The sequence below is a fragment of the Malurus melanocephalus genome, unplaced genomic scaffold (genome assembly GCF_030028575.1).
Source record: "Malurus melanocephalus ecotype Western Australia unplaced genomic scaffold, MMel_1.1 scaffold_9, whole genome shotgun sequence".
NCBI lineage: Eukaryota > Metazoa > Chordata > Aves > Passeriformes > Maluridae > Malurus > Malurus melanocephalus.
This window is the reverse complement of record NW_026623241.1, coordinates 4,689,583-4,702,920: the sequence shown is the minus strand read 5'-3', so window position 1 is coordinate 4,702,920 and position 13,338 is coordinate 4,689,583. Positions and strand designations below refer to the sequence as shown.

At 36.0% G+C, this 13,338-nt stretch overlaps 1 protein-coding gene across 5 annotated transcripts in view; it reads left to right on the top strand.

Annotated features, from left to right (window-relative positions):
- Positions 1–13,338, top strand: part of ARFIP1 (ADP ribosylation factor interacting protein 1) — a 39,869-nt gene that overhangs the window by 2,968 nt on the left and 23,563 nt on the right. For 3 of the 5 annotated variants that reach the window (XM_057376276.1, XM_057376262.1, XM_057376249.1), the window contains exons 2-3: positions 1,275–1,354; positions 5,143–5,244. In XM_057376276.1, the coding sequence (XP_057232259.1) occupies positions 1,277–1,354; positions 5,143–5,244 (180 nt within the window). In that variant the 5' untranslated portion in view covers positions 1,275–1,276. Of the gene's footprint in view, positions 1–627; positions 708–1,274; positions 1,355–5,142; positions 5,245–13,338 lie in introns of all 5 variants that reach the window. The other 2 variants (XM_057376256.1, XM_057376269.1) reach the window with 2 other exon arrangements.

Here is a 13,338-nt window from a genome sequence, read left to right as displayed (position 1 = left end):
TCCATAATGTAATTGTTTTAGCTACTCTGAAATAAGCTGCTAAGGTGGTTATTTTCAAACACAAGCAAAGTTTGGACAGGACAATGTGGGCTAACAGCACCTTTGCTGTAGAGTCTTCCATGTGGAAAAGATAATTGAAAAATTAAGACAGCTAAATAAGGATGTTAAACTTATTTCTTAATTACTTCAAAGGGAATTTTACACTGATCCTGGAAAAATCTGGCTTCATTCAGTGATAGTCCTGAATGAACTGTTTTTCTGGAGGAAATCTCTTTATTTTACATGTTTGGTTTTCCAAAATAAGGTAATAGGTTATCCAGTGTAATGCTATCTAGATGATCTAGGTGATTCAGTTTCTCAGCCTTTGTGTCCTTATTTTATTTCCCTTGCTATGTGAGCTGCTTACCTTATTAATTATTTGCTTTAACTAGAATGTTTTATAGCTTAGGTATTTGCAATACAGTATAAATACAAATAGTAATCTCTTTGTAATTTTTCTTAATCTGATATGTGTCTGAACATGTATGAAATGGTGCAAGAATAATGAACTGAAGTCATGTGTGATTATATGCAATACTGACAGTTTGATTAATTTTTAATGATTGGTTGTCTCCTCCTTTCTAACAGCTGAGTGAATTGTGGTGTCACCTGTGGTTACCAGCTATTTGAAATCAAATTTAGACTTTTCTTACTTAAGATAGAATTGGGTATGTAATCCATCTTTCATGATCACTGTATTCACAGAGTTGATTTCTTGCACCTCTGCTCAGTGCTAACAACTTTCTTTGCCTTTGTAGCTGAGTTATTTTTGAGACTAAAATGAAAGGGATTCTGTTTCTAGTAAACACAGCAGACTTAGCAACTTAATAGGTTTCAGTGGCTTAGCATCAATATAATCCTGCAATGTTTTGATAATGTCTTGACAAAATGGTGATCTTTCCGATGATAGGATACAGTCAGTGTATTGTTGCGGGTGACAGTAAATATCAGCTGAAGAACCTTGTTTGACTTCCAGCATGTTATGTTGCAAGTTTAGTTCTCTGTGGGGAAAGGTTACTTTGGCAATGAAAGTTTACACTAGACTGTATTCCTTATCTCTGTTAGATTTTTGGAGAGCTAAAGGCCTGCTCACCATCCAAAGAAGGAAGTTTCACTTTGCTTTAGCAGAACTTGAAAAAGAAATATTTTCTCAAAGCCTGTTTTGGTTTCTGTGAGGTGCAACATCCAGCTCCTTTCACTTCAATTAATGCATGCCAAACCTATTTGGTTTTCAGGTATGTCAGAGCACAGCAGTGAATCCACAACACTTGATGAATCTCATCCAGCTGCAGAAGAGGTCCAGTCTGGCTCTGAGGTGATTGGGTGATAGTTGTATTAGTGTAAAATCAAGCAATCCTAACAAGTTTCAGACTCACAGAAATTGTGCTGTGCATAGCACAGTTCTGTAGGATGGGGATGTGAGTTCATGCGCAGCATCTTGAATGGGTGGGGTTGATTTTGAGACATCATTAAGAACAGTCCAGTTAATTAATAGCAAAGGATTACTTCAGCCAGTAGTCTGTTGCTGTGCTGCAATATTTGTTTTGCAAGTTGAATAGATTTAGGCATGATGGAGTCTGAAATGTGTGAGTACTACAGGAAGAAAGGGAACTTAAAGGACAGCAATCTTTGCGTAACCTCACTATAACGAGGTATTCTGTCTACTGCTGGAGGAGTTAATCTTTTCTTCCCTGAGGGCAAATACAGCTTGTACCTTCTCTGTGGAGAASTCTGACATTTAAAAATTATGAACAAATTCCTAGGGTTTCTGATATTATTTAGCTAATCAGGTGTGTTTGGGATGCTCTTTCAGAAAGTTAGTCATCATTTTCCTGACTGTTCTAGAGTAAAAATGAAAAAAGGTGGTGCTGACTTTATCACTATTAGAGTTTCAGTAACAGTGAATTGTTTTTGAACTTTCAGTGAAAACAGAATAGTGATTCTGCAGCTGTTTAGCATATTTCCAGATCTGATGTTTGTAGACAGAGATGTACAAAGGAAATCCTGATTGTTACTAAAGAATGATTGTATTTTTTCAAAAGAAAATGTCCACCTGAAACATGATGTTTTCCTGCAGTGCTTATGGTATTCATGCCTAATACATCAATAAAAACTTAGAAACTWGCTTAGATTTACTTTAGGTTGTTTATACATATGATAAATTTTCTTCTAAGGAGCCAGTTTCTTTGTATGCTTAGTTTAAGTCAACTGTGGGCTACAATTGTCAAAGAGACACTTGATTCAGCAGTTATAGTCCCTATTTCAACAGAAATGCTGCTGTGGTTTGGTTTAGTTTTCAGATCAATAAGTGTGAAGTTACAGGAACTCTCATCCAGAGGTGAAGAGAAATGGCTGCTGCATTTGGCAGTAGCCTACAAAGTATTTTGAGATACTGCCGTGCTGAAGTAGCTGCTGCTGCGGGCAGTCCCTCATTCTCAGTAGTTTGTTTCTGCATTACYACCTGCTCTGTTTCATAGGCACAAGTGTTGGTGCTGTGCCTGCTTTCAAGAACTAATGTGAGTGGAAAAATTACCCATCCTCTTTGARCATAGGTCACTTTTAACCTGCGGTGTTTCCGGAATCTTGTTTGCTGTACAAATACATTGTTCTGACTCAGGAAGGAGGTGAAGGGATGGTGAAAGCTGCTGGGGGGAAGAGTTGGGGGAAAAGGAGTTGTTCTTGACAGAAGTGCTAGCTTAAACTATTGACTAAAATGCAAATAACAATTTCTTGTTATGTCTGAGTCAAATTAGCAGTTTATCCCACTTCCCCTTTTCAGCTGCTCATTTCATGGCTTTGGTGCTTGTCTGACCTCATTGCAAACTGATTCAGCTCACTGAACCTGGAAAATTAACCTGTTTAAAAGGTCTGTTGCCAGGCTAGTGARTTGTGTGTAGTGACTGCGGTCAGGTGAGTGTTTGGGAGGTGGGACACTCTGTGGCTCACAGTAGGGACTGGAAAAGTAGGGTGGTGAACTGTCCTCCTTTCAACAATGGGAAGTTGTTCTAGTTCAGACATAGCATGGAACTGACATTAGCAAGTAATTTTTTGCATTCTCTGAACTAGATACGTAGGTCTGATTCAAGTAAGAATGCCTAAAAATCTATTAATTGCTTCTAGATGTTCAGAGAAGCGGATGAATTTTTGTTTTCTAATAGATGTATTTACTAGAGATGTGTGCACATGCAATGAGTATGTATGTTTCTGAATAAAGGCATAAAAATCAAGGTCAATATTTGCAAAATTATTTGAGATTCTTGTTGAAAAGCACCTAAGTCAAGTAGTTCTTTAGCCTTCAATTAGAGATGCAGTTTTGTTTGTGATCCCTAGCAAAGTGCCCCTTGACAATAGAGGACTTTCTCTTTGTTTTGTGTTGTCTGATAATTTGCAGAAAGAAGAACAAAAAAAGTTGTGTTGGCCTATGCTATGCTATGCAAGTAGGTGTGATAGGCCAAGCATTTTTGGAAAATACCTCACTTGACCATGCCAAGTAGAAGTGTAGTTCCTAGCAGTCTTAGAGTTTAAGCACTTGTGAGATTTAGAGCAAGCTTAAGAAACTTGAGCTAATGGATAGGTTTCCCAAACCAAAATGTAATATGGCAAGTAGAACGTTTAATCTAATGGTGCTGTATAGCACTTCTCTGTGAAGAGTAGCGAGTTGGGCTTGATGATCCTTATGGGTCCCTTACAACTTGAGATATTCCGTATTCTATGAAGTGAAACAAATTACTGTTTTAAAAGTACTCAAAAAATAAGCGTAGACCTTTTSGTGTGCTTCAGCAGAAGCACATTTATTGGAGCCCACAGACAGTGACTAGTTCGGAAAAGTCTTGAGAGCCTCAAAACTAGTTAAAGAAATGTGGCTCACTAATATAAATGAAGTGGTGATATATGAAAGTGGAAGAAATATTGGCAATGGGTTAAGAGAGAAGACGCCCCAATTAAAAATTATGTAAGTGTTGCTCACTAAGTACCAGTAAGATCTCTGTGTTATGTTGTTACTCTGTAAAGCTTCATGTGTGGTGGGAGAAGCTGATGGTGCTGACCCTTGGGCTGAAAAGAGCTGGTTCAGTTTGATGATTTAAGAGTTTTAAAGGTAGAAGGGTATCCATTCTCAAGTACCTGTTGATGGTATACCTTGTCTTGCCAGTCTTGTACAAGTGTATGGGCTGGTTTGAGGACTTCAGGCAACTTTTATGTAAGTAAGTGAACAAACACTGCCTCAATTGTGTGTTGATTTTTCTGCTATTTACAGTTTAGGTTACTGATGAAGCTGCCTTGCAGAGTTAGGAGCAGCTTTTTGAAAGGGATGAAATTTTTAGTTCCTCTTAATTTTGAAGAGCATTAAGCTGCCATTCTCTCTTTAGGTGCTTGTAAACGAGGTGCAGTTCTTCTGGGAATGTCTCTTGTAGGCTATGCCTTAGGTCATACTTGAAAGCAATGGTTTCACAGCTGCTGCTAATGTTCATGGTGCAGCTGCATTTGAAACAAACTTTGAATCCTGAATTCTGTCGGTACTTTTAAGTTCTTTGGATGCTTCTGCATTTCACTTCTGTTGCTTCCTGTTGACTGCATGAGAGTTGCATACCAACAGTTTAGTCAGAAGGTGGCACTATATTATGGTAAAATAAGAAGCAGCCGAAACTATCTTAAAGTTTGGAATCATRGCTTTTCTTGTAACACATGATTAAACGTTTTGCTGTTCTCTAGTACTTACTGCTTATGAACGGTTAACTCCATTTTTTTTTAGCTCATTATAGTTTGAGGTACAGAAGCTACTCTAAGGCTCAAATGTGCACGTAAAACATTTGTCTGAGCCCACATCTCATTTTCATCTGACTCACCCAATGCCAATGGGTTAAATTTTAGCCTTTCTTTTCTCTTAAAGCTGGAAACTTTAAATTATTTCTGACTGAGTTGTGCTGGAATATTGTTGTGATTCAAGGATGTGATTAAACATGCATATGCAGTCTGAGTATATCAGAATATTTCCAGCTGGAGTTTGAAATAAAATAAACTGTTATGAAAGCTATACATCAAATRTTTTTGTGTGGATTACTCATTGGAAATGTAAGACAAATGCTAATCTGTTTCCTTTTATAGGAAAGTGCAATGGCTCAAGAATCTCCCAAAAATTCAGCGGCAGAAATTCCTGTCACTACCAATGGACAGCTGGAAGATTCTCATGAGCACGGCTTTAACAGGGTAAGAATTTTCTTTGCTGTCTGCCATGGTACCATTGTCAGAAATGCTGAAGTTACAGTGCAACATGTGTCCGACTTCACTTGACATCGTTTACTGCAGGTTTACTGAAAAAGCTCCCTTGAAGCTCACAGATTATTGTCCAAGTTGACATAACGTAATGTGATTGCTAATTGCAATGATCKTGTTTGAATAAAGGCACGTTAGTAGTGGCCAATGTTTTGTCCTTCCCCCTGAGCTCGGGCAGGTGAACGATCAGTTTTTCTTGTGCTCAGGCGTCCAGCAGAGGACGCTGCGGCCCAGCGTGTAGGATTTGGGGTCGGGCTCCTTTAATTTGGATTTTCGACTGGTTAATTGTCCACGTTCATTTGATATCTGCTGAGGCTTAGATTTTAAGGAAAACTCTTTAAGGTTTAACAGTTCCATGCTGACTTGCAGTGCAGAATTATTCTTAAAAGAAATACTCAGCAGAATTTCAACATTTTCTTCTCTTTTTTAKTAAAGTACTGATTAGAGAGGAGGAACCTTCCGAAGTTTTAAAACAGATTACATATATATTCTGAGTATTGGTAAAATAAGGATTTGCTGAACCTTTTCTTTTGTTTTTTTCTTTGATGGAAAAACTCTTTCAAAGGTGATAAATTTTTGAGGTTGGTTCAAAAAACAAAGCATCTACTGCACATTGCAATAACTTTTTTGGGTGAAAGGTATATTAGTAGTGATTTTTTTCTGAATGTTAAATGGTGTGAAGTACTGAGTACTCTGTAATGTGTAATCAAATGTATACATTTCTAATTATTGATTCTGAGCTGTGAGAATACTGATTTTTAATCCAGCAATATTATTAATACGACAAAAAGTGAAGCATTTAAATATATATTTTAGAAGTATGGTTCTAAACATGTGTAATTATTAATATTACTTAAATATGTATAAATATGTATTTTWAAAGTAGAGAAAAATAAAATACATCCTGAAAACAAGATCTGAGACCATTTCACTATGATTGCAGGGTAGATGTGTAATGAGTATGGCTGTAAAAAAAGAATAAAACTTTATGAGATGAAAATGAGATGAAAATGAATCCATGTTAGAACATATTAAAACATACAGCACTTTTTACTGGGCATTTTTTCTGCTTCTGCTGTTTGGACCGTGATTTTTTTCTTTTTATTTTTATGAGTAGCACTGCAATGAGGGAAGGCTTTTATATTTCTCAAGATTTGTCCTTCAAGATATTCCAGTGACATAATGTAAAAATGAGTAGAGTGCTTAATGAAATAAAGTTAAACTTCATTTCTGTAAAGATCTGTGTATGCTGAGGGGAATGACATTGGGAAATGCATCTTGAAGTGCTAATGAATTTGGGTTCACTTCAAAGTAGAGAAATAGACTTAATAATTTTAAGCTTGATGACCTTGCTGCTGCTGTGACTTGACTGCTAAGTTCCCTTTTTCCTTACATAGTGATTGCTTTTGCAGTGCAGTGCATGCAAGACTTACGTACAGCAAATGGAACTTGCAGTCTTGGTGACTTGTGTTASAGCCCTTGCTCAGTCAAAATGTAAAGTTGGAGTTTTAAGGATGTTTCTGTCTCTGGCTGTATCTACAAGATGGATTAGATATTTCCTGCATCCAGTCGTTTTGCTGGCTTGGAGYAAACTATATTTTGAAACTTCTACTTTCGCAAAAATGGGTCAAATATTTGGTCAAATTGCAGAAAAACCTGTACTCTGCAAGCGTATTTGAACTTGCTGTAATTATTTTCGCAGTGCTTCTTCTGAGAACAGTGAAGAAGTGCACTTCAATTATTTTTTTTAACTGTCAAGTTCAAACTTGAACAAGTTTGCACCTGCATATGTGACCTAAACTCRGAATATGTGATAATCAAGGCTTCTTATAAACAAAACAAAGAAAATAAACTTCTTGGAATTAACATCTAGGTCTGTTTACTAATCTGGTAGTCTCAAATTCTAATATTTAGCTTCTATTCATCTTGTTTCGTGTTTGTTATTTCTAACACTTAATGCCATGCTTTCTCTTTTTTTCCTTGCCAGGTAATTTTTTGCTTTAACCTTAAGCTATGTGCATTGAACCACAAAATTTTTGTGCTRRGTTTTTGGGGTSTTTGTTCCTRCCAGYTTATGGAAATGACAAGCCAAGTACTGATTTTTATAAAGTCACTTATGAAAGGGGCAAGAAACCATGACCACTTTAATTTGTACTGTTACCGCAGTGCTCAGTAAGAGTATGTGACCACAGTAGAGTTTAAAGCACTCTAAATCAAATATGCCGATTTTGATTGCACCTTCTTGGGAAGCTGGGAACAAGATAATTATAATTTTCTGCTTCCTTATTTTTATGATCAGGGAAATAGTCATCTAGATGCTGTACAATTCAGATGTAAAGAATTAAATACGACTTGTTCTGCATTTTTTGGTCTTCTGCAATTGTTTTGCCACAAAAACTTGAATGGCTTTGATTGTATATTTTTGAGTAAAGAGGTATTTGTATAACCTTTTCTTTGGAATTCTCTAATTACAAAAYGGCACTTCCCTCTAGACTCACATTCTGTTCAGCACTTCCATCAGACTTCATCCATAAGCTGCTCAGGCATGAAAATGCACATTTATGTTTCGCCAAATGCAGTATTAGTATGCATTCAAGCATGAGAAGTATTTCATTTTGCGAGGCAGTGTAGAGCAAATGTATTTACCTGGAAATGACAAGTAGGCTTGCTCCTTCTTTGAAGAAAAATCCCATTAGTTTTGCAGAACATCAGACAGCATAGATTGTCATAATGTCATTTCAGAAGGGAGCGTGTTAGTTCCATTCTTGTGGGAATACAGCAGAGCCCTAATTGATGCTTCTTCTTGGTATAACATGTATTTAAAAGGTAACTTAAGTGTTTTCCTAACTGTAAAATCTCAGTCAGAAATCTGCTGCTACATTCTAATTCTCTAATAAGACATGCCCGTGGAATTCAGACAAGTTTTGTCCTGCCCATATGATGGATGGAAACCCTTTTACTAAAAAAAGCTGTAGCTTCAATCATCATTGGATCAAATATCTAACRTTCCTTCAATACAAAAAAGCTTGACATAATGCATTTTAACTCTCCAAGCTCTGTTGGACCTCACTTGAGCTTTAAGAACTACTTKCATAGAATTGTTCACTAATATTTGGGTATTTGTTAGACAGAAGACTTCAGCATTTCCTAATCAAAAGTTTTTCTTATTACTTTGTATAAGAAAGCTCAGCTTACAAAAAAGTCTGTCTGTTTTATATTATTCACTTGTTTTATTTCATTTWTCCCTGACTTCTAGAGCCCAGTTTTCCTCCCATGCTATTGTAATTATGTGAATAGCATAGTGGTGTTTTAATGTGACTGGGGGGATTGGGGGCTGAGGACTSTAGGAAGGAGTGAGGGAAGTATATCATTGCTATTATTCCTATATGCAAGAACATGCCATACAGTGTGAGATGTGCATAGGAATAGACTAAATTTTTCAGAAAACAGTTTAGTCTGCCTGTAAAGATGCTCAAGCAGCTGTAAGCAGTATTTGTTATGTTTGAAGTATTGCACAAAATCTATATGATATTCTTATCAGTTTCAACCTGAATTTGTTTAATTTCATTTTTAGTATTGCTCTGTCTCATGGTTCTTACTGTACTTTTATGGRAGCAAAGCCATAGTTAAGCATGTATATAATACTAGTAATGAACTTCAGGAGGCAAAAGATAATGAACTTTCTTGTGAGTCTTCAATTTATCTTACTGGAATTACGAAATAAGGTCTGGGATCTGATGAATCTGAGTGCATGTGTTCACTGTCTTGTTCTGTAATTTTATTTCCAGACTGTGCAGATAGATAAGGTCAATTCTCTTTTGTCTTTTGCCTTCTGAAAAGAAATTGCCAGCCTTGTCACTCRCATTCTGCCTGGAACACCTGAGTTTTTTCTCTTAGAGTTTGCTATGTTGAGTGATATAGTTAGATTTTTACTTTGGGTAATTATAATTTAATTAATGTAGACTGATTTTAAATAAATTTCTAGAAACGTGTCAGTTCTAGAAAACTGGTTTTAGGGGATAAAATAGTSAGGTGTTCTTCATACAATCTGAAAAAACCAAAAGTATTCATATTAATGATGAGAGTAGAAGGGAAACTAATTGAAAACTGGATTGTAGTATCACATRATGAAAATCAAAATGGATATAGTAGAAAGGGTGTTCTGAGTGAAGAGCARTGTGTTGGAGAATAGAAGAAATGTGTTAATCTGTTACTTGCCACTTCATCAATTATTAAAGCCTTCAGGTCTCCTCCCATTTATTTATGTTGAATTTATACTTATKTGAGGATCTAGTGGCTTAATTCATGAAAAATAGGAACTGAGTGATATAATAGGGGCAAAGAGAAGAAGAAAATGCTGAATATGTACGAGGAGCTCTACTTGCACGTGATTTTGATAAGAAGTTAAAGTTCAGAGCCCATGTATCTTACTGGATAGATGTTGTCTATCTACAGAACCTCTTGTTCCATAGGACTTGTAATCACACTTTAAACTGTGAACTTTACAATCAGATATGTTGTAAATTTTTCCTGAAGGCAACATGAGTAGTTTTATTTAAAATGTTATCCACCATTAAAAAATAAGCAGGCATATGGTTGGTCTGATTATTAGTTGCTCCACTGTTGAAGTAACCATTGCTGTGAGGTTTTAGGAGTATCTTAAGTCAAGGTAGTRACGGCAAGTAAAACCATATTTGCCAAACCTCCTGTTGGTACTAAGCAGGCGTTCATTCTTAGTGAAGCATTAATAATGGAGCAGTATAACTACAAAACTAATACAGCGTTGTTTCCTTAGTTGCTCCTTAGTTAACTAAGTTTCTGTAAATTAAGTTTTGGCTAGATTTGTTTCTGCTGTTGGAGAAACAATGCAGTTCTGGTCTTTCCTCTCCTCATTTTAGATTATGGATAGCATGATTGGGAAGTATCATTTTGGAAATAGTCTTGTAATTCAGCCAACATTCCTTCGTGAACATGCATTCTGAATGACTTCTTTGCTTGTCTACTGTCTCAACAGGATTGCTATGTCAAAAATTTATACTGGTTCATCAGATGATCTGTATAATAGAGTTGTGTAAATAAGGCTAACCTGACTAAAATATGTTTWATTTAATATAGTGATTTGAAGTTACTAAAATGGGATTTTAACAATCATTAAAGTGTCTTCAGTGTTCTATGACATAAAAGTTTGAACTGTCTTGACTACWCCTAATTAAGCTAGTGCATCTGTGTAACTTTTGCTTCTTGGAGCCTTTAGCATGCTAAATGGCTGATAATGGGGTAAGTAATAGAACCTTTTCACTTGGGAATCTCCTGAGTTGTGAGGTTTTTTGATACCTCTGGCTCTGGGTCTCAGTGATGTTACAATATTAAAATGCTTCTGCTAGATGATAACTGCATAAGCATGGTTTCAGCCTCATACAAATGAAAATTATTAATGAAACATTTTTCTGTTTGTTTTTCAGTGATGGTGACCCCTTAACAGATTAATGGGCTTCCAATATATCAATAAATTTTGATCAATTCTAAAGACTTGAATKTACCTTTTACAAAGAGGGAGGGAAATCTTAAACCTAGCTAGAAGAGCAATATGTTGTCAAAATAGAATCACCATATTGTAGTAGGGGAATCTTATCCTCATTTCCTGTGTTGTAACAGCAAAGCTACATCTAGTGGGAGCAAAAAAGAAAACTACTTATGTTGCCTTCTTACCACTCAAACATTAAGTACAGKCATACCTTCCCTTAAGTGTGATGTTCTGTGCAGTTTTTCTAAATTGTCCCTCTTTGTAAGTTATTGGYGGGATAAATTGTTTTGTCAGTGTGATTACAGATTTTTTGCTTGATTTTTATCTACACCTGTGTAAATAAAAAGAAAAAGCAAGCAGAATCAGTTGCAAGAATTACATGAAAAACTGTGGGGTGCATGCAGCAGTGTGTCTCTCCTGARCAGTAACTTGCATGTTAGTAAACAAAAAGGTATTGTTTTGATAATCAGTGTCTTTTTGTCCTGTCTGGTTATGTGTAAGTCAACAAATGGTAAAGTTTTCTTTGAAATTCATGGATAAGAATATAGTTCTTCATAAAGATATGTTTGAACTGGTTTATACATATTTAAAAAGAGGTTTGAATTCAACTTTGTCTCTTTGACAGTGGGGAGAAATGTAGATGTCTTCTAACAAATACGTGACTGTATACATATGCATATGTATACATTCATGTAAAAACTCTTGATATATGTGTATATATACAAAATTGTAGATTTTAAAAGATTCAAGTTTTTATTTGAGAGCTTGATGCATTGTGGCATTTTGATTTATTTAATTCTATAGTTTGTTCAGCTCGTRTTTAGCTTCAAATTAGAATTACATTGAGTGTAGGGAAGTAGTGCAGTTGCTTAGGTTTAGGTACAAACTTTGTCTTTACTAAGCAGATGTTCTGCATTTTAACTTYAAATACAGATGATTGCTTAGATTCCTACTGCGAGCATGCTTAAGCAGGTCAGCTGTCTGCATTTGTTTGGCTACCGGTTTAGATATTTCTGAAAACTACCCAACACGCCAAGGTGCCTTCAGGAAAAAAATAATTCATGCCATGTCCTTTTTGTCCTTTTTGCATCTTTTCTGCAATCTGGCTATCCTTCCTCAAGTCTCTCTGCTTTTTCAGCTTYTAGTGACTTACATTTTGAGTTAAATGGACTCTGTCTGTTAGCTAAACTAAGTTGAAGCAAAGGCTTCCCAGGCTACCACCAACTGCGAGTGCTTAAATGGAAGCACCAGTGTTAATTCAGTTGTGAAGGCTGAAAGTAGTCTGTATCCAATATTCTGATATGTTTAATTTGTGAGATCAGGTTCTGCATGTGATTGTTACTTGTTTTTCATGCTGTTTACTTTTCTTTTTTTTTTCTTTTGTATTATGCTTCAGATACACAAATATGGTATGATCTGTTATCAAATAGTCTGTTCATGTAAGTGAAAGTGTGGCTATAGGAATTGGTTACTCTTTGCAGTGCATGCTGTGGTTTTGATTTCAGCAAGATTTCTGGAATTCTTATGGAAAAATTAATTTGCTGGAATTCATACATTTGTAGTTGTTCCTTTTTTTCTTATTCACAGCGGTTTGTTCTAAACTGAAGGCATCTAAATAAATCTGGGGGAATGTGATCCAAAGCTACTTCTTGACAATCTGAGTCTCTAGGCAGTMTCAGTATCATCCTTATGCACTACCTTGCTTCTGGTTTGTGGATTGAGTGACTGYAGCAGTAGGTCAAACGTGGATTTGATTTTAAAGGTTGTGTTTTCTTTGTAATTAGAAACATTGAATGGATCATAAACAGTTACTATGCGTGTCTAGACACTGGCATCTTAAAGCTATGTATAGCTTTTCTCTGCAGATTTCACTAGTGGACCTCTGTATGGAAGCAGAGGGGATGCAAAATAATACCTGACTCCWGACACTGACAGTTTTCTGATTTCTTGTTGCTTTATTTTTCATAACTGTATTTTASCTTTTGTTTTCCCTTTCACAGTACTTTTTCACTCACATTTACTTCTATGAATTAATGGGTTTAAATTTCTTTAAAACYGGAACTTTTTCAAAAGCACTGAGTCTAACTGTGTAACAACAGGGCTTAATCTTCAATTAGATCACTGGAAATACTGTCCAGGAAACCTGTGGGGAACTTTTTGTAGAGGTGGGTGAGACATGGTATGTGTGCTGTGGTGTGGGGATTCTTAGGCCTGTGCTGGGTTTCAGTGWGGACATGGTTACTTGAGAGTTGGTTGTAGTAGTTAATCTAGCTTTCAAGTCAAACAAGGTGATCTCAGGAAATTTTTGATGAAGGAGTTTCAAAAGCAAACAAAAGTAAGTGGCAACTTCATGCTCTGAGCACTTATGATGTAGAACAGGTGCTCAGAAGGAAGCTGTTGAAGTGATACCTTTCTACATGTCTCTCCCATGTTAAATATTAAAAAGATTTTATRTGCTATTTGTAAAAAATAAGGATGCTGTGATTTTTAAGGCTGTTTCTTGC